The sequence below is a fragment of the Pagrus pagrus genome, assembly GCF_965226575.1.
Source record: "Pagrus pagrus genome assembly, chromosome: 1".
Taxonomy (NCBI): Eukaryota; Metazoa; Chordata; class Actinopteri; order Spariformes; family Sparidae; genus Pagrus; species Pagrus pagrus.
In genome coordinates, this window is record NC_140185.1 from 30,068,312 (window position 1) to 30,091,631 (window position 23,320).

A 23,320-nucleotide genomic window follows, 5' to 3' on the forward strand; every position below is an offset into this window, starting at 1 on the left:
AACATATAATTCTCATTTACATTGTATCCTTAAGTAGACCTCAGATTAGGGATGGGAGGATCAAAGATTTCTGTCTATTTATTTAAACACTCACAATAAGTTGATCATGGTGAATTTGTGAATATCCTCACATGAACTACTTGAGAACGCTGTCCATCTTGTTGATGTACAGTCCTTTGATGGTTTCCTGATTTATTTTGAATTGCCTAAGCCCGTCAACATGTCTGACGGCACAGCTTGCACATTGTATCCCCCGACAAAAACAATTAAATCGGATGTATGTGAATACTATGGATTTCAAACTAAAAAAAAACATTGGGATGGGGTTACAACTATGTATTTCTCTTTTATTTTTTGCTACATGACCTTATGATTTATGATTATATTTAAGATTTATTGATTTATTTTCATTGAAAAAGATGTGTCTCCTATCTGTGATGCAATAAAAAAGTGATTCCACAATGTTTTAGTGCATTTTCCATCTTTATTTTAGATAGATATATATTTATATATTTATGATATGATATTATGATATATATTTAACAAGATTTTGATGATAATTGGAATAATATCACGAATCGCAATTATGTTGGACAGGACAATTATCATTGTACCATACCTACCTCAGATGTTTCCATGAAATGCAATGCATCTTTAGTAAATTAATTTGTGTGTACAGTATTTTGTGGATAAAATACTACCTTCACAAGGACGACAAAGAAACACAGACGATGGACACACAAAGCATATTTTCTCTGATGAAATAAAATTTTAAAAAAGTCAGATAGGCCTACCCTGATCCTGTATAGGACAGACAACAAACTGACAGGACAGGCTCCACAATTCGGTTTCCAACAGCTCCATATTGTGTAAACTATTTGGAAAAAAGCCAGTCAAATTCAGCCATCACTTGAAGTAGCAGGCCTACAAAACTCATTTGAAAGGAAACATAAAAACCTTTCACATGCGCCAACACTGTGCAGGTGTATCTCTGTGGGCACTTTGCATGTGGCCGGTCTGTTCATTTACCCTCCACTATCACTGTGAAACAGCAGTATAACCTCATGGAGGTACTCCCTACTTTTGCCGGACCACTTCCTGATTCAACAGCTCCGACCAATGACAGCACAGCACTGACCCCAGCGTCCCGCCCTCACCTTTCCAAACCAGCCAATAGACGACGCCCGTGGGGCTTCTCCTCGCGCAGAGGCCGAGCCACACAGGTAACTCAGGAAAAAAAAAAACTGCGGGGCTTGTTATGGAGTTCGTGTGAAGGAAACACGGATTTCCACCCTTCTTTACCAGTTAAACCAGTATCTCTGGATAGAGCACACTCAAGTACTTCAACAGGTAGAGTCTCTGACCGCAAACCTCTTTCGTGGCTCCTCTGAAAATAATCTCCCCCCCTTTTTTTTCTCCCCTCTCTCCGTTTACCTTCAATTGAGTTTCCAGTCCTTTTGTTCGCTCTTCTTATCACTTGGAAAAAGGTGAACCCTCGTGTTATTTTTATTTTAATCTTTGCTTTAATTGTAGTTTTTACCCTTGTGGTCCCTGATGGCTTCGCACAGTGATACTCTGGTGGTGTTCTTTGGGGCAACAGCTGGTGCAAATGGGGGTAAACTGGGTTCGGATGAGAGGGAAATAATTCTCTTGGTGTGGCAAATTGTGGACCTACATGAGAAAAAGGTACGGACCTTTCTGACCTGTTCGTTCGTTGTACGGTTTCTTATGTACCCAGAGTGTTTGTGGCATAGTGTCTACCTGTAGTGGAACAATATGTTTGACATTTAAATCAACATGGTGTGCTCTCTGTAGCCTGCTTTTTCCTCTCATGCTAGCTAACGCTACATCAATTGGCCGCCGTCTTGTTAGCTCACCTTTTTTTTTTTTTTTTTAATAAGACAGGTGTGCGACTAAAAAATGTAACAAGCAGGTGAGGAGGAGGGGAAAAAAACACACCTTTTTGGTTTGGCATGTCAGCTTCACGTTAAAACAACGCTTTATTGACAATTAAGTGCTTTTTGCAACTACATTGTCAATTTGTTTGTTTGACTTTTTTTGTTGTTAAAAGTTCACTTCCTGAATGTGGGGGGCTGTAATTTGACATCAATTAGCATGTTTGTTTGTTTGGTTGGTTGTTTGTTTTTTCCAAGCTGTATTCTGTGCCATGAAACGTTAAATCCCTCCGCAGGTTGGGAAGCTTCAGAGATGTCTTGTCAAGCCAGACACTTTGGAGCTGACAGACCAGTGTAAAGAGGAGACGGGACTGACTCTGGACGACATTGTCAAAGCTGAGCCTCTGGATAAAGTTCTGCAACAGGTGAGTGCTAAATGTGATGGGCATTTTCCATCAAAAAAAGAAAAAAGGCCTTAAAAGTCCTTAAAACCACAGCAGAAGCTCGTAAAAATCTCTCTCTGCTTTGGTGACACTATGAGCAATTCAGGAGTTAATTAAATCAACTTTCCTCTGACAGTTTTCGCCAGCAGCGAGATGAGACGTGACAAGCCTGACTTGGCATTAATGTGAGGAGTGTCAAATTTCCCTGGTGACCTTTTTAAGAAAAGTGGTCTTCCACCTGGTGGAGATGTGTCATTGGTTTCGGCCCTGACAGTTCAACTCCGCTGACAGTTTGTAGGAGCTCAGGGGCTGGGATAGGCAGAGCCCCGAGGCATCTGGAGATAAGGAGTCGCAGGTCTAGTCTTGTCTCGGCCTGATGCGTGCTGCAGACATCTGGAAAGCGGAATGTTTACCTGGGACCGCACCTCTGTTTTAGGCTGCAGGACAGACGGGAGGGGAGGCGTTTAGGTCCTCGGCTTCGTCCTCAGTGGTTGGTTACGGCACTACTTTACAGCCAAGATCGTTCTTGCTGGTTCCTCCCTGTCAAGAGATGTGTTTTGACAAAAGTGCTAATGTTGCCTAACATGTTTTGCACCTTTCCCACCCCTCCTGTATTTTGTTGTTTGAAAACCATTTATTATCTTGCTGGAACAGTGTGTTTGGTTTGACACAGTGCCGCCATGCTCTGAATGCTTTGCATGCACAAGCAGGTTAGTTTGGGTGATCAGTTGAAAAATGTGGCCGCTTTAAAAAAAATACTTTTTAGAGCTTCATAGAAATGAGGACGTATCGCTTAAAACAGTTAAAATTTCGTGGGAGTTTGGTCTAAAAGCTCAAGTCATTCAGTCTCATGTAGACCTGCTAAGACTTCAGCTCAACTGTGGCTCAGTTTGTGTGCTGAACCTTCAAATATTAACCCAGCAATCAGTTTGCTCTTTTCATACCTTTGTCTCACCAGTTACTTTCTCTCCCTATTGGTCGTTTTAAGATTACTTTTATCCTTGTTGATACATGGAAGAAAAAGAAAATAGTTCTGTAGAACTGAAGCTTAGATGCATGTCGTCCTTTCTTTACTTGATGAAGCCCTTTCCAGCTTTCATACAGATTGAGAGGAAACAAGCAGCTGCCTCTTATTGGTGGGCTAGTTGTATTGACCTGTGGTCAGTCCCTGAGGACATCTGTCGGATGTCTTTGGTGAAAGATTTATTAAGGTAGAGAAGGCCGGAGAGGTTGGCGGGGCTGTTTAACACTCGGCTGCTGAACAGTTTGCCTGCTAAACTTCAGAGCGTTGTGATGTGTGAATATTTAGTTTTATGAGCTTCTGTTACGCATGCATTTGGATCCGAGAATGCATTTGTAATTTTGCATGTTGGTGCAATTTTACTGTGCCACATCAGTCAGTCACTTGTCCTACTGTTTTGCATAAAGCCCTCATGCACAAACTGATCCTCAATAAAATTTGACACACAAGTATACACCCTGCCTGTTTATTTTCAAGTTGGAGAATAGACATGAGGATATCTTCAGTCCCATGTCCTTATTTGTCCTCTGGTTAATGTGCTATAAAGATCTTGTTTTTCTTTTTTTATAAAGAGCTTCACACCATTTTAAATGCACAGTTTGTAATCTCTGCCACTACGGGTCTCAATCAAAACAATGGCAAAGGACGTAGGGTGATGTTAACGAGTCGCGTGGGGTCAGGTCGTGGGTAGTTGTTGTCTTTATTGTTAAACACCGAACACTGCTGATGAAAAACTATCTACGACTGAGCAAAAAAACTACAGTAAACAGTAGAGTTTCTAGCTAGCCAGTTGGCCATCTTCCTTCCTCACTCTGTAACGTATCGCCGGGTGTTTCCCGCGTTACCCCGTGTGTTACAGGAACTTGACCTAATAAAAATTCACCTTTACTTACTCACATATTTCTCTGGGTTTGATTGATTGTTGGAAGCATGGGATATAACATGGGTTTAGTCAACATTTTTTGTGGAAATCCTACATATTAATTTTGACCGTAATCAATTTAAGAACAGACATTATAAAGAACACAGGAAGTGTGAATGCTCGGTAACATGAATCAGGGCTCTGTCAGAATAGACTGACGTGTAAGATGATGACTGTAGCTGTGACCATTATCACGTAGTGTGTGCGTGTCACAGCTGCTGTTCAGTGTGGCTGTTGATGACTGTACAGGCTTGTGCTTTAGTTTGAGACGCTGACAGCATGTCCCAGGCTGATGGTTGCGATGTGAGAGGTCACTGACCCTGTTGTTGTTGTTGATGTTGTGAAACTGAAACATTGCAACCTCTTACTCACCACGTAACTGTTTTTCAACAGTTTTAGGCCGCACTTGAAATGCTGACTACTGGGTTGTGACATGGTTAACACGATGAATCACATTTAAGAGTGATTCACAAAGCCTGGATTTTAAAGATGTTGTATGTAAGATTTTTTAACTAAAATGTCTAAAAACAGCTAGACCTTTGTTTTATATTTTGTTCAATGGGGTGCGTACATTATCCCAAATATTTCCAACGATGTTCAAACCCAGTGACATCCGTAATTCTATTCAAGGTGACGGTGCGGTTCATTCGGTCGCCTGTCACTGAAACTTCCTGGAGAGAGTCGGAGAATGAGGAAGAAAGTCGTTGATGGAGACTAAATGTAACATGAATAAAACTTTAAAGGACAGTGAATATTTCTGCCTGCGTCACATGTAGATCTTCATCAGCAATGGTGGTTGTTCAACAATGAAGACGAGATTCATCACGTTTACTGTCGCCCCTAGTGGAAAACAAACCCTGCTAGGCCTTTAATGCTTTTGCGAAAGACTACATAAAGATGACACGTGTTTATCTGATTCTTATGAACCCGCACATCTCTGCTGGTAGTGTCTAAAGATTTCTGTCAGGTTAAGGTCCCTACAAAAGGAAGATCTTGAAAGAATTTTGACAGTGACTTTTGTGCCTGTTGCGACAATGACTATGTTTACATTCACACAGGAAAGCAAGTTAGTGGGAGAAACCGGACTAAGAGAGGAAGCTGACAGAAATGTACTGCACTGGAATAACCTGATTACTTTAAAGTCATGTTTGCACTCATGTGTAACCAAACAGTGATCTGAAATACAATGCCAGAGTTAAGCACAAAAACTTAGTATACTATATATGACAGTGCAGCTTAAAGCTGACTAGACATGCCGTGAATAGGCTCCTCAGAGTCTGCGTGTTTGTGAAGTGTACCCACACTGGTAACTTATTGTTAGCATAACAAACATTTTTTTTGTTTCACTTATAGACATATGGGTTCCAGTTGGCACGTACAGCTATTCCTTGTTTTTTCTGTCATCCACTGTTGGTGATTTTCTTGTGCTGTAAGAAGGTTAAAAAAAAACAAAAAAAAAACTTTTTTTTAGAAACTGGGTTAAGAGATACTTAAGAAAGTATGCAAAGAGCAAACCAGCCACAGTTACTAATGGTAACGCTCATGGAAACTCAGTGAGATTTCTCAAATCACCACACACTCTTTTTATCCATCATCCTGACTGTAAGAATCGCACAACTCTTACATGTCATGAGACGTTCCTTTGTGCTGTAGTGTGTGTTTTAAGATTTAGGTGCCTCAAACGGTTACCTCTGGGACTGCCCTGACACTCCCTGCTGCTCTTATCGGAGTTTGTTTCAGTCACTACCAGCCTACCTCACCTCTGCATACAAACAGTCCAGCTACACTGGAGAACAAACGCTGATAGGGCCATGTTCAAAGGCCACTTCCTCCCCCACATCTGTGAAAATGCTTTTCAGAGGGTAGTGTGAGATGGAAAGTTGATTTGAGAGAAATTGGTGTACGTTTGGGAGTCCTGAAAAAAGTCCTGAAAAAATTCTGAAGAAATGAATGTTGTGTTTTGATTGGAACTGAAATGAAAGACTTCATTTCTTCAGATAGTAAGATGGCGTTTATCATACAGATAGTGTGACATGGGTTATCACATCATAACTGGGAATGAGCAGCTTGTTTTTGACAGGAGAGTCAAGTGTGCCGGTAAGGCACGATAATGATCGAATCATTGGAATAAAAACATGTTTTAGTAGTACAGCTGGATTTTTCTTTGCATGGTTTCTGGTAGCAAAATTACAGATACTACCACATCTGTCACGTTCACTGAAAAAGAAATGTAGGTAGAAGCACTGTCACCTTTTTCTGTGGTCTGTTTTGCATGAGTTTGCGTCAATGCTCTGGGGTGAAGTTGTCAGCATATTTGCTGTCGTTTTTGACATGGAGGAGAAAGGGAGAGGGTGCGCCGGCACTTCTTTTAAAACATTTGCTTTACTCTCAGTAATCCGGCTTTAGTAATTGCTCAAGGTGGAGCTGCATGCACAACTATGAGCAAACATTAGTCCTGTTATCACTGTAAACATGAAATTGTGCAGTATGGCCGTGCTTTTTAAATGTGCTGCTAAATTAATCTGCAGAACTTTGGAGTATCATAGCAATGAAAGCTTTCGGTATTATGTTGGATTAAAGAGGATAACTGATTTTAAAATTGGTATTATGAGCTTTCAGACACATGCAACCTCATTCAATAAATGAGGTCTTGACTCAATCAGGAATGAGGTCATTCAAATCTGTCTGTGTGTACAATGTTTCACAAATTGTCTCTCCGCACCACCTTTTTAATTAGGAAAAATAATTATTAAGTTAAGAATCGCGGTTACATACACACTTTAGCTTGTGGTACATCCTTTTATCAAAATGTACATGTGGACCCACCGTTCTCATGGACAGTTTATCTCTGGCGGCCCTGTCAATAAGTAACCCCTGTATCGGATCCGAGTCACCACGAGAACATTGCTGTTCACTTGTTCAGTAGCTTCTAGCGAATGTGAAAAGGAGCCAGTATTGTCTTAGTTTGTTTTCCCCAACAACAGAGCTGATTGGCAGCTAACTCTCACATGTTGGAGCTTCCCACCTTGACACACTGAACCTTCTGCCTCCCCTGTGATACAGTCACTCACTAGTAAAACCACCATACGCAAGGCCTCTGAGGTGCTTCATGATATGTTGCCGTTATTCTTCTTACCAAAACAAATGGTTACATTTTTAGAAATTGTGCGTGTAAATTACTTCCGTGTATTTGACATTTGAAGGGAAGCTGATGACATTAGCGCGGAAAATTGTGAAAGTCATTACCATTCTTTCAATTGTTTCTATCAGTCACTCACTGTTACACGACAGCAAAGGGAATTTTAAGCAAATGATTTTACAAAATTCTTAGTTTTGAAGAGAACAATGCCAAAACTCAGTGGACAGAGATCTTTTGTAGGTGCTGGTGTTCAAGGACCCACTGAAAATACATGAGCAGTTTTTTTTTCTCATTATTGATTCTTTCAGGTTTCAGTCGAGCCTCCTTAAAACCCCCCCTAATCTAACCCCAAAGCATTTGTTCCCTTGTCAGCAACTGGTTGGCGTTGCCAAATAGCCCTGCATTTCTCACTGACTGTTAAGGAGCATGCCTCAACACGCACCTCTAATACTCTCTCACTGTCTGAAGGACTGTCATATATAGCCAGTAGCCATGTGAAACTCTTCAGCTCTGGGTTTTAGGTGGTCCCACAGCCAGACGGTCTAATTGTGCAGTTAGGGGGGGACTTTGAGGGCTCAGGGAAGAAGAAGAGAAAAACGTACATTTCTAAAGTGGCCAACGACACGAGCAAAAGTTATGTCTCAGTAGGCTTCATTTAAGCCACAGAAGGGTTTCGAGATGTCGATATTGTGAAATATTATGATGCACACATCTCCAACTTGAAAAGATGTCCAATGTCAACCAAATTAATTGAGAGGTTGTACCAGCAACTGGCTCATGAAATAGATGTGTGAAGTCTGTTTTGAGCCTCGAGTGGTCAAAAGTGACTTGACACAGCTTTCAATCTACAAAACTGAATGTTTAAACTTTAGGACTGTCTTGGAGATGAATCCTCTAAAACCTTGTGATGTAATACATTCTCAGAAATGTAGTCGTCTGACCTCGTATGTCATTTACCTCAGTGTACGTGAAGTGGTGACTGTGAAACGGTGCCAACAACAGGTTGACACAACAAAAGCAATGAGGTTCATTGAATGTGGTAGTTACAAATAAACATGCATATGTGGGAGTTGCTGGTATTTAGGACTGGGTGTTGTAGCCATTGTACTTTACAACAGGTCGGACCTGTATGAGTTGTTTTTCTTTTGTCCCGTCTGGCTGTGACTCTTGATCACGCTAAGACACAACTGTGATCCTGGTGATTAGCTGTGTGATGATTCGTCTCCTGTGTCGGCTCCCTCTCTCACTGGGCAAACACTAAAACCTGTTGGACAAGCCTTGTGTCTAATGAGAAACAAACACACAGTCAAATGTCAAACACGGCACCACCTTCACTTGTCTGCCTTTTAGATTTGAGTCCACTGTGTCATTATCACTTTCACATAGTGGATGATGTTTGCACAACAGATACCTGACCCATGTTGATATATTATAAAGTCACTAAATGTAAATTAAAAGGGGAAGTAAATCCAATCCAAAATGAAGTGCCTCTTTTCTCTAAAGATATACCCTTCAGGGATAGTCAGATGTTGACAGTCCAGTTTTCTTGTGATGTATTTTTCATTTTCTTTTCTTCTTCTTCTCTGCTTCATTATGCAGTTCCAGCAGTCGGTGTCATCAGAACTGAAATGTCTCGGCAGAAGCTCTTACACGCTTTGTGTCAACAGTCCCCTCATCATCCGACAGGCCCTCCACCCCGAAGCTTCCAAAAAGGTAATAGTTCCCACAACAAGACTGCCGTCACATGTTATTCCAGTATTTGAAAAATTAAAATGTTGGAATACCAGTAACCACACCAAACAAACCGGTTATTGCTTTCTCTGTTTATGGCTCCACTTATATGATAGTGTGTCATAAACCTTATATGAACCCTGATCATGTATAACTAGTTAATTTCTAGAATTGTGCTCGAGATGAATACGATGCGAAGGATATGTTTTCTTTGTCTTATTAATGTGGACGTTGAGGCCTATTAAGATGTAATGAATTTCTTTTTAATTATGTTTTCCTCCCCTTTGTGTTCCTCTTTATAACACTGACTTGGATAATGTCAGCATGAATGTTTGCTTTGGAAATCCCTCTTAGCTTCCTGGTGTATCAAATGTCTACCAGATTACCATACCTAGCACACTGAATCATTTGGGGATTTTTTGCCTCTTCTTCTTCTTCAGAATCTTGTCCTTCCTGAATGTTTCTTTACGTTTGTGGACGTGAGGAAGGAGTTTCACAAATGCTGCCCCAACGCTGGCCCTGTGCAGAAGCTCGAACTCTCCTCCATGTTGGAGTGTATCCTTGACAAGCCTGTGCACTAAAACTATGTTTGTGGTTGTATCTTATTGGATCTTTTAACTTTATATTTCAAGGAAGATACAATGTACATTCCTTTGACAAGCAGGACTGTATTTACAGAGTATATATACTAAAAGGATGCAGGCACAAAACCCTGGCAGCATGACATTGACAAGTCATACATAGTCATACATGACAAGCAGCTGAAACTGGTCAGTATCCTTAACTGTGCGTGCAGATGTGGGTCTTCCTGCTGTGTCAGAGCAGTCGATGGGGGTGAGGGAGGTGAGGAGCATGGTGCAGCTGACGCTCTGCATCCTGGCTGAGCCCTACAGTAAGTGAATTTGCACCTAACACCATCTGACATTGAAGCAGATGTTGAATGGATCTCCCATGGCACTGTTTTTATAGCTGACTCAGAGCAGAAAATATCAGGCCCATAGTAAGACCAGTGAAGTGGCATGCACTGTTCACAAGCACTCAGTGTGTGTGTTAACCAGCTTTGGCTAGCTGAGTGTTTGGGTTCTTATAATGAGCACTGTGACTGCAGAACTGTAGTCTTTGCATTGTATCACAAGCCTTGTTATATGTTTTTTTAATTAGATGGGAACTGGGGCAAAGCCCAAATGTTGAAAGAAAGATCATGTTTAACTAAAAGGTGTGGCAGTTTGTTGATCAGTGAACATTGTTCTAGTTAATCAGCCAGAAGTACTTAATCACTGAAGCCAGACTCTTAAAGTGGGTGGTGTTGTTGCATTGATGTAAGATGACTCCAGGTATGTGACAGGGCAATCAATCAAACTTTGATCTGAAATCTCCAATCTTGACTGTGGCTGTTGCCTCTGGCTTTACCCCCTTAATAACAAGTGTGTCCTTGGGTGTGATCGGTAGCAGGAATGCAGAAGGCTTAAATCACACGCTGCTTGGCAGGGTGAACCTGTTCACTACAGAAAAGATAGAGCATTGTTGACTCAGTCTTGCAACTTTCTTTTTTAGATCACAACTTCGCCTGTGTTGAAACAGTGAAGTACAAGTTTGATTCCGGCACATGGTACGTATGAACTTTTCAACAGATGTATATTTATTTCACTCCGTCTTTGTGTGTGTTCCTAAACACCTGTTAGCCAGCAGTGTTACAGCTTACACACTGACAACCCCCCTCCAGTCACACCTCAGGCCCTCAGCATTGATTACAGCAACACAGAAACCACAAGTGTGTTATTAAAGCTGTCCAACTTCGCCATCAAGTGCTTACCTGGCTATCTAGTAGCAGCACACCAAATCCTGCTGCTCTCAGACAGTCAAAAGCCTATCACCTTGACAACCTGCTGACATTTAATCATGGGAGTGCGTTACTGTGTTAAGCACTTACTGTGAGTGGTCTCTGTGTCTGCAGTCTGTGGACGATTTGTTCGAATTTAACAAGAGTGTTTGTGTTGGCTACAGTCATCTGGATGGATGTTTTGGGGGTTTTTTGTGTTTAATAATATGTTCTAGTTATTCTTCTTTTCTGAATAAGGTCAGAATGTCATTACTATTTTTTCCTCTATCTTCAGCAGTAAGACGGAGCCGGTTGACAGTGAGACGGTGATCAGAGCACGGGGGCTTCCATGGCAGTCATCAGACCAGGACATCGCTCGCTTCTTTAAAGGCCTCAGTATCGCCAAGTATGTTGGACTTGATGGTATCTTCCAACAGCCGCATTACTTCAGAGCAGTTTATTTAAAATTATGCTGCAGTAAAATAATTCAAACTGATTTTTGCGCTCATTTTTGCATCCGTGACTGGAAAATTAGCCTTGACATTTCTGATGTTTGTCAAAATGTCAAGGGGAATCTTCCAAGATTACTGTTAAATGCTAATGCCATGGCCACAAAGGTACTTTACATTTTTAATGCAAAAAATCCAACTACCAGTATTGCTGGCTACAGCTACATATTTACCATACAGACATGAGATTTGTAACAAACCCCTAATCTGAATACGGGAAAGGAAATGCAAAAAGGAAAATCCCTAAATGACAAACTATTTCTTGAGCTAACTTGACAAGATCCTTGGTATTCCTGCTGAGCCCAGTCCTGATAACCATACCATCAACTACCTGTCGCTTTATTCCTGACCATGGCTGCATATCATTAACTGCGTTCGTACTGATGCATGTGTTTGTGCACCTGTGTTTCAGGGGTGGTGTGGCCCTGTGTCTTAATGCTCAAGGCAGGAGGAATGGCGAGGCTTTAGTTCGTTTCATCAACTCAGAACACAGAGATCTCGCACTGGAGCGTCACAAGCACCACATGGGCAGCCGCTACATCGAGGTCAGATTCAGAAATTACTTCTTGTTCAGTCATGCTGTAATTTTGTTTTCTGTGTTCTAAAATAAATATATAAATGAGAGAAGACGATCAATGACTTGTCACGGTTTGTCTGAAGACCAGAAGTTTATGTTGCATCTGTATGAGCTGAAATGTTCTTTAATGCTCAATCCAGTTTCCCCCTGTCTTATCAGGTCTACAAAGCCACAGGAGAGGAATTCCTCAAGATCGCTGGAGGTCAGATTTCAATTTTTTTTTTTCCTCTTTTATCTTCTCTCCATGTTTGTGTGAAGACTTGTGGTGAAAGGTTTTCTGTTAGTGTGAGGCAGACTTCTATTTCATGGCTTTCCCGCATCTTTGAGGAAAAACAAGACCCTTCCACATCTGTAAAAGAGCAGCTCTTTACTGACCATAAAAGAAGGGCTCTCATTTGCGCTCTGGCTCTCTCTCTCCTATTACCTGTGTCTTTGCCTCATCCCAGTGATTCTCTAGCAGCTTATCTTGGACTAATGAAAGACGCTTTGTGAGGAGCTTCCCCCACTTCCCTTCCTCACCACCTCACCCCCAGCACAACCCTACAGAGGCCAGTTGGAGAGAAATTTCACTCTCGGCTAACAGCAGCTCACCTGTTCAGTCCGGCCTCAAGCTCCACTCCCCTGAGGGAGAGGAGGCTGATGGTCGGTGAAAGGACTGGCTCAGTGCTGGTACAAAGGGGGTGTGAAGAGACAAAGGCAGGGCCCGGGGCCCCTGGACCATAGAGCAGCAGCCAGCAGCAACACAGGACACAGATAGCAGACAAAGAAACACAGTCGCTCAGAGCAGATAACTTACAGTGGCCGCCAGTCTGACTGTGGACTTTACTCAGATGAGTTAAGATCAGTACAGATTGACAGCACATTGGACTTTAAGCAAATACAGGCCGACAAGATACAGCTGCATTTATCAGTGAAAATGAAAGTAGTTCACAGTAAACTTGTGAATGGACAATCCAAACATTTGTGTGTCAGGCAGCGTCATTGCTGTTTTGTATTGTATCTGTTTAATTTGAGGATTTGTTTGACCTTTTTAACACACAGTAGATGGTAACTAAACATGGCACTGATACCAAATGTATGTATACATTTGTGTGACTTGAGGTCAGTTGGTTTAATGGCACTACACCAGATAAAGTTACTTGCAAATTGAAGGGTTGACTCCAATATAGGACAAGAAAATGTGTTTTTACAGCCCTTGTTTGCGCGGCCTTTTTACATTAACATATTCTCTTAGTTTTCACAAGTCTTTCCCCAGTCTGGGGGAGAGGAACATGATATAAACATAGGAAAATTACTGGAAACCAAATGCAGTCTTGAGGTTGGGGAATAAAGCTGTGTGAAAATCTGACACAGCTCAGCTGGCTGTGCCTGTGCACACATCAGTGGGCAAAGACAGTGTGACGCTTTTGGTAGCAAACTAGCCAGTATGCCAACACAAACCCCACTTTTGATTTTTTTTCTCCTGCTGCTTTGTTGCCCTAAATTGGATGTTACATCACAGTTTTCATAAGATGTCAATATATCACATCTTGAAATGGTTCATAACATTAAAGATACAACAAACAGGATGCAGAATATATATTTGAAAATAGTTTTGGTGCAAACTCAGAGTTCGTAGCTCGGACGATCCTGGCCTCGACCTGAGCCTGCCAGGCTGGTTGGCAGTTACACCTGCCAAACATTTGCATGTATGCATTGTCATTGTGAGAATGTCGACATCCAGAGTGCAGCCCCACAGAGCTGCTAGCATGACTGCATTCTCTTTGTCTTGCTGAAAAGCTTAGCTGAACTGACCGAAGCAAGTTACCCAACAACCACATGAAAAATGTCAACCTTGCTTGACAACAAAATGGTGAGTGTCACTGTGTTTAATCATTGCTGTCTTCTGACACCAGGTACATCAAACGAAGTGGCCCAGTTCCTGTCCAAAGAGAACCAGGTGATAATCCGTATGCGGGGGTTGCCGTTCACTGCCACACCACAGGAAGTGCTTTCCTTCCTCGGTCCAGAGAGCCCAGTGACAGATGATGCTGAGGGTCTTCTCTTTGTCAAGTACCCTGATGGACGACCCACTGGAGATGCCTTTGTGCTTTTCTCTTGTGAAGAGTACGCCCAGAACGCCCTGAAGAAGCACAAGCAGATCCTGGGGAAACGGTATATCGAGCTGTTTCGGAGTACTGCAGCTGAGGTGCAACAGGTGATTTTTTTTTTTTAATTAATATCTTTATGAGCTTGAGACATCTTGGAGCTGCAAGTTTTGTCAGATACACAAAACTGCTGCTGGGGAAATGTGCTGACAAACTGGTCATTTTTTTAAATTGAAGAAGTGATTTTAAGCTTCCCTTACTTATTTTATACAGGCTTTGTGTAATTCCAGAAATGTCTGTTTCATAATAACATTAAAACTGGGAATACAAATAGGGGAACTTGTGGTTTTCTATTTTAGACACGACCGTGCTTTTGTTTGTTTATCTTGACAGCCATTCACTACTTTATTGATATCTAACAAACTAATCATGAAAAATATGTAGATAAACCCATTCATTGTATTTTCTTGCTGTTAAGGCTCTTGATAGTGCCTTATTGACATTAATGAATCATTCAAGTAAAAGTTCCCTTTCTACTCTGGGCTGAGGTTTATGAAAGCTGCTTCCTCCGTCTGAAAGTTTTCACAAGAACTGATGTCATGACAACAAGGAAAGTGAGCAAACAGTCAAGGCATACAATAAATCAGATGATTGTAGACTTTCTAAAGTCTAAAGTAACATTGTCATAGCACAATGTATATGTGTACATGTGTATTGTTTTCACCCGGAGATACTGAGGTCGACTTTTTGTCCTTCAGCTTATTTCTGTTTAAGCTTCATTTCAATTGTGCAACACATCATCATCACGTCAACCTTTTTCATTTTTAAAGGTATAATATGCAGGATTTGTTAGTTGCTGTTTGTAAACGGTGTTAAAAGTTCTGTAGGAAGAAAATGGTACTAATGTCTTTTTGATTTGTCATCATCCTTCGTTTTTTTGTGTTTGCCAGGTCCTGAATCGTTATATGTCCACGCCTCTGATCTCCACACTGCCTCCTTCACCTATTGTGCCTGTCCCAGTCCTCGCCTCGCCTTCCTTCCTTCCAGCGGCCAGCAGCACTCGCGACTGTGTCCGCCTCCGTGGCCTGCCCTACACTGCCGGCATCGAAGATATCCTGGAGTTCATGGGAGAGCACACTGTTGACATCAAACCCCATGGAGTTCACATGGTTCTCAACCAACAGGTCAGACTGGTGGGGGCTGGTGTGCTCAGGCACTTATATGACTTTAATACCAGACGTCAATGTAGTGGACAGTCTGAAGAAATTCAAAGTTTTGAAGTAGATACAAGAAAACTGTAAAACCTGGATCTCACCAAACTTCAGCTCATTTTTCTGCTGTATTCTGATCACCATCCTTTGTTTATTCTGTTTTTCTCTGACCTCTCTGCAGGGTCGACCCTCTGGTGACGCTTTCATCCAAATGAAGTCCTCTGACAAGGCCTTTATCGTGTCCCAGAAGTGCCATAAAAAGACCATGAAGGACCGTTATGTCGAGGTGTTCCAGTGCTCCACAGAGGAGATGAGCATTGTGCTGATGGGAGGAACCCTGAACCGCAGCGGCCTCTCCCCTCCACCCTGCAAACTTCCCTGTAAGTGAACTGCACTCGCTGCTTTCCCTTTGTCAATAGTAGTGTTTTTTGATTGGAAAATGTTTGTTATATAAAACAGTTTATGCAACTGAGAGATGCTGTCTGAACGAGTAGGCAGACATATCTTATGCCTTCATTGTGCCACTGAACTCCAGTTAATTTGGTTTCATGCAAACGTATTTGGCCTAGAAACTGAAAGTTACATATGAAATTATTTGAATATTTTCAACACACCGCAGTTCGCTGGTTTCTCATTTGTAATATCTATACTACAGAGGCACATTTCTGCCTTCCTCAGATTTGCATACACTCTGGTTAAAACTCGCATTTCAAACTGTGTACTTTGCTCCGTTATGCCTCATATCTGTTTTTGGCGCTGGAGATTAGATTAGGATTCGCAGCCACAAGAAAGGACCTTCTGTGCTTGTTTCTTTTTAATGATCATTAAAATAATCACCTTTTTTTCTTAGATTTGTGTGGTTTTACTTTTTCACCTGTAATCTTGACTAGAATTAAGCTTAATGTTATTTCTTTAGGCACGTAGTTTCACCCTGACAAACCTGGATACACTCCAGAGGCTGCCCACAGCCTCCCACAGATGGTGGCTGTTTGTATGTAAATAAAACCATACCATCATTTGTGTGTGTTTGCATTGTCAGTATAGCAGCATGAAGGACACAGTTAGCTTTGTAAATAAATACGTGTTTGTGTGTTTAACAACACATCGGACTGGAAACACCTGGGTTGTTTTAACCAACCTGGGTCTTACTTTTACAAGTTTGGACGTCTGTAATAACTTTTCCGATAATCAGCTTCATTGCTGTATATATCATCTAAATGACCTATTTGAAAGTAAAATAGAAGATGAAACAGGCCGACAGTGAAATGTTAGATCTTGCAGTGCTTCTTTAACAGAATTTAAGTTTGCGATATATGTTTATAACTTAAAATGAGTGTTGTCTGCTCTTACGTACAGCAGCTGTGGCTACCAGTGTCACTGTGTCCCCAAATCTGGGCAGTGAGAGGAATTAATTATTATAATTAATTATGGCCAAGTCAAACACTAGGGCTGCAGTTCATGAAAAGATTGATTGATCAGTATGTTGTCTGTATATCATCATAAAATGAGAATTGCTCCAGGTGACATGTGTTGTTTAGTCCACGTAAAGTTGTTCCATTTATAATTAAACAAATCAGAGAAAAACAGTAAAATGCTCACATTGGAGATACTGTAACTAGGTAATGTTTGACTTTTCCCAAGAAAAGGTGACTTTTAATGACAATTAATTACTTCATTGGTATTGTCAGTATTTATCAGAAGCTTGAACTTCCCTTTTAGAAAGAATTGGTTTATTTCTCATGCTGTCATGACTTCTTTAACTGACTAAAATCTAAACCCTGACCCTCATACTGACTCATTGTGGTGTCACAGTCGGAGGTATATTGTAACACATTGAAATCCCCACTCATGTCGTAACTATACGTATATTTCTCCATACTACACTTTACTACTGGCAGGTCTGTGCGTGCACTGAACACATCATGTAATGGAGCAGACATTGTGTATATATTCAGCATCTGTGTCTCTTTCTGCAGGTCTTTCTCCCCCCACTGCCTACGCTGCCTTCCCCACCCCACCTGCCATGCTCTCTGAGGCTGCTCTCTACCAGCCCCCCCTGCTGGCAGCTCCCAGACCTCCTCAGACCACCACACACAACCCTGCTCACGCTCTGGCCTACTACCCCCCTCACCCACACTTGTACATGAATATGAACATGAACTACACAGCTTACTACCCCAGGTTAGTTCACCATTAGTTACAACTAGCTGCTTGATCAGAAAACAGTATCTCCCTTTTATTTGTACCTTCTGTGTTTCTCTAACTTCTTGCTTCCTTTTTTCTCTCCAGCCCTCCAGTTTCCCCCTCACCAGTGAGCTACTTTGCAGCTCCACCGGGAGCAGTGGCAGCGGCAGTGGCAGCCCAGCCGCACCACGCTGCAGCCGCCGCCTCTTCTGTGATGCCTCAGCCTGGCGCCCTGATTAGGATGCAGGGTCTGCCCTACAACACTGGAGTCAAAGACATTCTCAGCTTCTTCCAGGGATACCAGGTCAGTACATGTAGCGCTGAAATGAAGGCACAGATATAAAGAAGTTTGTTGTCATATACTGCAAAAACTTGCCAGAAAATTATATATTCTGTGTTTTTTTTTTTGTTTTTTTTTTCTACAGTCATGCAGGTTGGTTTGCATGTAAAATAACTACTTTTCAACAATATGAGTGATTGTCGCACTGTTGCAAAATGGTTACAGGCTTGGATTTAAGCTGCACCTTCGCTCCAGACGGCCCAGTGCAGTGTAATATTAAAAGGATAGTTTGTGTCTTTTGGTTTTTATTACGTAATTATTGCTTTCTCAGTATATTACCGGCAGTACATGGCCGTCAGCTTCACCCCCTAGAGAAGCTTCTACTGAGAAGTGGCATGTAGCACTGAGCAAGATGTATTTTAGTCACCTAAAAGACCGCCCACCCAAAATAAAAACAAAAAATATCCGTTTAAGTGTACACTATCTTTTAAACATTTTTGGTGCTTTATATTGCCGCCGGAGAGCCTTTTCCATTGACAATACATTCCCTCAACCGTACAACGGTTGATTCCTATACGCAGCAGATCTGACTGCAACATAAAGCATAAAACATTTTCTATATATATATATATATATATATATATATATATATATATATATATATATATATATATATATATATCCTTTAAACGGATGTATATTATTTTAGGTGGGCCTTCTTTTAGTTGCCTAAAATAAGCCTTGTTGTCGGTACTGTTTAGAAGTACAATGCTCTGCTTCTCCGCACAGGGGGAAGCTGTGGTCATCTACTGCAGGTACACTGATAAAGGATAAGTACCTCATATAACCCCACATCCCGAACTATCACTTCACTATCACAAGTTGTGCTACCTTGTCACGGCAGCTACTTGATAATGATGGTAAATTTAAACGCTGTCAAAGGTTTGAATCTTCCCATGTGACAAAGCCTGGAGCTGTTGGACCACTGAGCTCACAACCTGGCAGCTAGAAAGAGTCGTCGTTCATGCTTTGTATTGCAGAGTCACACCACAGTAGTATTTCACTAAGGGACATGTGTGCACTTGTGCTCCCCTCCTTCTCTTTGCTTCCCGTATTTTACGCTGCCAGTCCAAATTAGGTGGAGTCCTCTGAAGCAGGTATGAACCCTAACAGGTGTGGCTCCAGACAGTTTCTCAAGTTGGGGAGGGAGGAGGAGGAGGTGGAGGTGTTGCGCTGTTGTTGTGGCACAGAGCTTGGGTCTGCTTGTGGTCTTTATGGCTTACGTCATGTAGTGCTGGTACAACCCCTTTACTGTATAATGTGTGTGAGAGAGAATCCTACTGTAGGGGGCAGCCAGCATGACATTCACACCAAATAACAACTTTCTTTTCAGTCGCACATTGGAGGACTTTACCTGCTGAACGATAATTTCAAGTGTGTGCGTGCGTAAGTGCATGTGTGTGTGTGGGTGTGTGACTGACTCCAGGCCTGACTGTTGGCTGAACTACAGTAATTGTATCCTTGATGGAGTGAGTGTGTGTTTTTCTGGCTGCAGTAGTGTCTCTCACACTGGCTCAGGGTGAGAAAACAGTTCTCACACTAGTGCTGGTGTCCTTTACCACAGTCTCATGCTTAATCACTGTGGTTCACAACAAGCCTGTCCAATCAGTACTTGGTGTGTGTGTGCGTGTGTTTCTGGTTTGATGTGTGTACATCGTCCTCCTTGAGTGTTATTGTTGGTAAACAGAATAACTGTGTGAAACAATGTGGAGTGCTCCCACCCTGACTGTGCGTTCATTATTATGCTGTCTGTAGTACGCCCCTGACGAGTACAGCAACATGGTTCAGATGAGCGAACAGGCCAGGAGTCTGATTCAGCCCAAAGAATGGCTCTGTCTTTAGGGACTCACCCCAAGGTAAGAAGAGCCCCCAGACCCGAGAACCGGAGTGGATGGAGAGGGCATTTCCTAGAATTAAAAATCATCTTATGTTCAGGCTGATGCACAACATGCAGGAGGGGACTAGCATCAAACTGCCCAGTGAGCACTGAGTTGGTGATTTGCTGGTCAGGATCTAGAATAATGTCTGTCATAAGTTTTTGTTTGGAAATTAAGTGACATTTTTTTCTAATAATGCTACACTGAAGGCTACATGCCGCATATTTAAACATGTAGCAGGTGTCAGCCTCACTCTGAATTATAAATGTCTTTAAACCTGCAAATCACCAACCTATGCTTATACTAAGTTTGACCACAGTTCCCAAATGTCCAACCAATTTCACAAATGCCCAATCTAGCCATCAAGGTTCTGAGCTCCCGACCCGGCATGTCCGCCTGCTGCTTCCCAAGATAATCTACCTTGCAACTACACTCACTCCTGCAGGCCTGTTAGGAGTGCTGACTCTGGATAATGCAACACATATTAACACAGAATATATGTAAAAACTACAGATCGGGGTGCATGATACAGATTTTTTAAGTGATTTTTAATAACCTGTAGTTTATTCAGCTCTGAAGGTAGGAAAGGCTCCCGAGCAGAGATGGGTTATTTAATGTTTGATAGCTCTACTGCTCCTTCTCCTTTATATAACTTTCCTTTTAGCAGGCCGGTACATATTGTGCATACCTAATTAAGGACATTGAACTGCTGCTGGCTTTATTATTCAGTCCTCTGAACTGACTCCAGGCCAAAGCTGTCCTTCCATAGTCATAAATTTCACCAGCGAGATGAATTACTGTAGATGATTTATGGCCGTTTCTGTTCCTGACTTGCAGAAACTTTTCAGAAGATGACACCCGCTCTGTGCAGGGAGATTAATATTGAAAGTTTTGGTGTTGCTCTCAGTGACAATTATCATTATTATCAGTTCGTCTTGATTCAGCACTCCTTCACAGAACCACCAGAACAAGGTTTCCTCAGTGCCTTGACTCTTTGTAGTGATTGCTATCCTGAGTGCTCTCCCCACTAACACCGTCTCCCTCTCTCGTGCTCTGACATGTCATTCTCTGGCAATGACAGCAGTGAAACCCATTAAGTCTACCTGTAAGTGTACCTTTGCATGTCTTATAGAAACTGATTTCTTTCTTCGCATCAAACTTGATTCTTGATGCAGGATGTGGACGCATGCAAACTAATGTATAATTAATGTGCTTAGTTCAGGGAACGGCATGTACTCTGCTTTTGCTCTTTAAGCTCTGCCCATTAATCCCCTTTTTTTTCTTTCCTACCTAACTGGACCGGTTTGATGAGACTATCTTTCCCTGTGTATTGTTTGTCCTCCGCTCTGTGGGCTCCCCCTGGTGTTTTCACAGCGCAGCTGCATTAAAATAAGTGCCGCTTATTGTCTCGTGTGTTTTCTGTTTCTCTTCCTCCGCAGCTCCAGCCAGACGCCGTTCTCATCTTGTACAACTTTAGTGGCCAGTGCAGCGGCGAGGCCTTGATCACCTTCCCCAGTGAGGAGATCGCCAGACGGGCCGTAACCGAGCGCTCCAACCAACCCTTCTACGGCCAGCAGGTCCACTTGGTCTTCTGCAACTGACCACTAGCCCCTCATCTCCCTCCATTTAACCTCCCATTGAAGAGCACTCGACTTCCACACACAGCTCTTCAGCTTTGCCATAAAACTGAATAAGTTCCAGTTGATTTCAGTGCCACTTAAAACAACTACTGAATCTCTCCATGCTCCATGATCGGCCGTTAATGAATACACATCTGACTCTGCTGGCCCCGACACTCCTGAAGCCACTGCTGGAGTTTGGACATCCACTGGTGAAGCAGCTGAAGTCATTAAAGCTTCATGTGTTTGTACCTACTGTAATAGCTGGTTGTGGAGACGAGATGGTGTGGAGCCTGGACACACCCTTATCATTTGCTCTGCAAAGCCAAATATACATGTATATTTAAATACTCTCTATATGTGTCCCCCTAAAACTGTACAGATGTTCGTCCTGAAATGCTTGAGGCTTTACAAACCACTTCTGCACACAATCTTTTCTGTATATTTCTAAATTTTCCCTCTTAAACACTACAAGATTTAGATTTTTTCAGGAGTTTCGGATGCTTTGCGTTCTGCAGCTTTGTGCAAACACAGATGTGTGTATGAGCATGCATAATGTTTATTGAGTTAATGGCCTCCAGCAGTGAAGTGGTGCCGTTAAAAAGAGAAAAAAGCCATAGAGACTGACTTGTACTACTGAAACAACCGAGGGGAATATCAACTGTACTTAACTGTCATGGATTAATTTGAATGTTGAGCTGCAACAACTATCAGATAAAACTAGAGCAACACCTCAGATGTGCCAGAGTACCAAGTGATTTGTAACTTATTTTCTGTAAGAGCATTTATGTGTGACACATAGCATGTCATCCATTTAGACCTTTTTCAAGCACTACACAATGATTTGCTACAATCAGAGAGTTAAGTGACCAAGTAGAATGACAAATTGATTCTGTTTTTATGAACCCGCTTCCACAAAAGTGGACATTTTGTTATGAAACGTAAAAGGGCCGAGGCGTATCCTGCAGCCTTTTATAGTGATCAACCTCAGCTACCAGATCTCTTCTGTTTTGGTTTTTCGAGACGATTAATACCGATCAGTCTGTAGCATGCTTTATTGACCGGAGTACTGTGTAAAAGCTGCATGATTTTTTTTCCTGTGACATGCCTCCTGAGTTTTTTGCCTCTTTACGGTGCCTACATTTACCCAGAGTGCAATACTGGCCCATACAAGGCTTGGTCAACCTCTGGTGGCAGAGGAGATGTTTCTTTTGTTGCAAGTTTGAGACTTGTATGAATTTAGATCTGTGTATAAGTATGTAAAACAATAAAAAAAAATGTTAACAATGATGTTTTTTGTCTCATTTAAAGCCAATAACAAATATTTCCCACACATAAATAAATTTTTCTTTCTTTATTTAAAGGGAATAAATGCACTTAAAAAGATGTGAAGTGGACAGTCATCTGCCCTACATGCAGTAGAGGTGACCCCTGAAAGATTTAAAAAAGAAAAAAGTTGTGAAGTGCAGCCCGTCTACCACAATATTGTTCTTCGATAACACCACTAGAGGGAGCCAGACTCCTCAATTCACCCTCTGCACCCCACCTGAAATCATTTTTTTGGTTTACATTTGATCATCCAAGTTTGTTTTAATAAGTAGCACAGAGGGACTACACTATTTTGCTGAACATTCCCAGTTATATAATAATTAAATTGATCCTGAATCTTGAATGTTTTAATGTTGACTTTAAATTAGTTTAAAGTTAATGCCTCAAGTTTGCATCAAACCAGTTCCCTCTACACACAGGAAGTGAAAGATTTTTTTTGAACTACCATGTGCAGCTGTGTTTACAGTATATTATCTTTGTTATGCTCATTTAGTATAACATTTAGAGGTGCAATATGTTAGATTTTTGTTGAAAACATTCAAAAATTAATTACAATTATCAACAGAATGTGAAGAAATTGCGAGGTCATGACGTTCATGATCCCATGTTGTGTTGAA

General features: G+C 41.7%; 1 protein-coding gene across 2 annotated transcripts; it reads left to right on the forward strand.

Annotated features, from left to right (window-relative positions):
* The first annotated feature begins 1,239 nt into the window (after nucleotides 1-1,239).
* esrp2 (epithelial splicing regulatory protein 2) lies at nucleotides 1,240-22,664 on the forward strand. Of its 2 annotated transcripts, XM_084355999.1 has the most exons (17): nucleotides 1,267-1,350; nucleotides 1,534-1,686; nucleotides 2,192-2,320; nucleotides 9,020-9,133; nucleotides 9,592-9,706; nucleotides 9,948-10,043; nucleotides 10,706-10,760; nucleotides 11,266-11,376; nucleotides 11,892-12,024; nucleotides 12,216-12,258; nucleotides 13,952-14,253; nucleotides 15,094-15,327; nucleotides 15,536-15,734; nucleotides 17,331-17,535; nucleotides 17,644-17,842; nucleotides 19,634-19,734; nucleotides 21,195-21,330. In XM_084355999.1, exons 2-16 carry the CDS (start codon nucleotides 1,555-1,557, stop codon nucleotides 19,718-19,720), a joined length of 2,154 nt encoding a protein of 717 aa, XP_084212125.1. In that variant the 5' UTR covers nucleotides 1,267-1,350; nucleotides 1,534-1,554; the 3' UTR covers nucleotides 19,721-19,734; nucleotides 21,195-21,330. The 2 variants fall into 2 exon arrangements, with proteins under 2 accessions (XP_084212126.1, XP_084212125.1); XM_084356000.1 differs by lacking the exon at nucleotides 19,634-19,734 and having other exon boundaries at nucleotides 1,240-1,350; nucleotides 21,195-22,664.
* Nucleotides 22,665-23,320: the final 656 nt, after the last annotated feature.

Coding starts and splice junctions, on each gene's coding strand:
- esrp2 (XM_084356000.1), top strand. CDS start 1,555: ATGGCTTCGCACAGTGATACTCTGGTGGTGTTCTTTGGGGCAACAGCT. Junction 10,044..10,705: donor CATCCTGGCTGAGCCCTACA/GTAAGTGAATTT, acceptor TTTCTTTTTTAG/ATCACAACTTCGCCTGTGTT. Junction 15,735..17,330: donor TCCACCCTGCAAACTTCCCT/GTAAGTGAACTG, acceptor CTCTTTCTGCAG/GTCTTTCTCCCCCCACTGCC.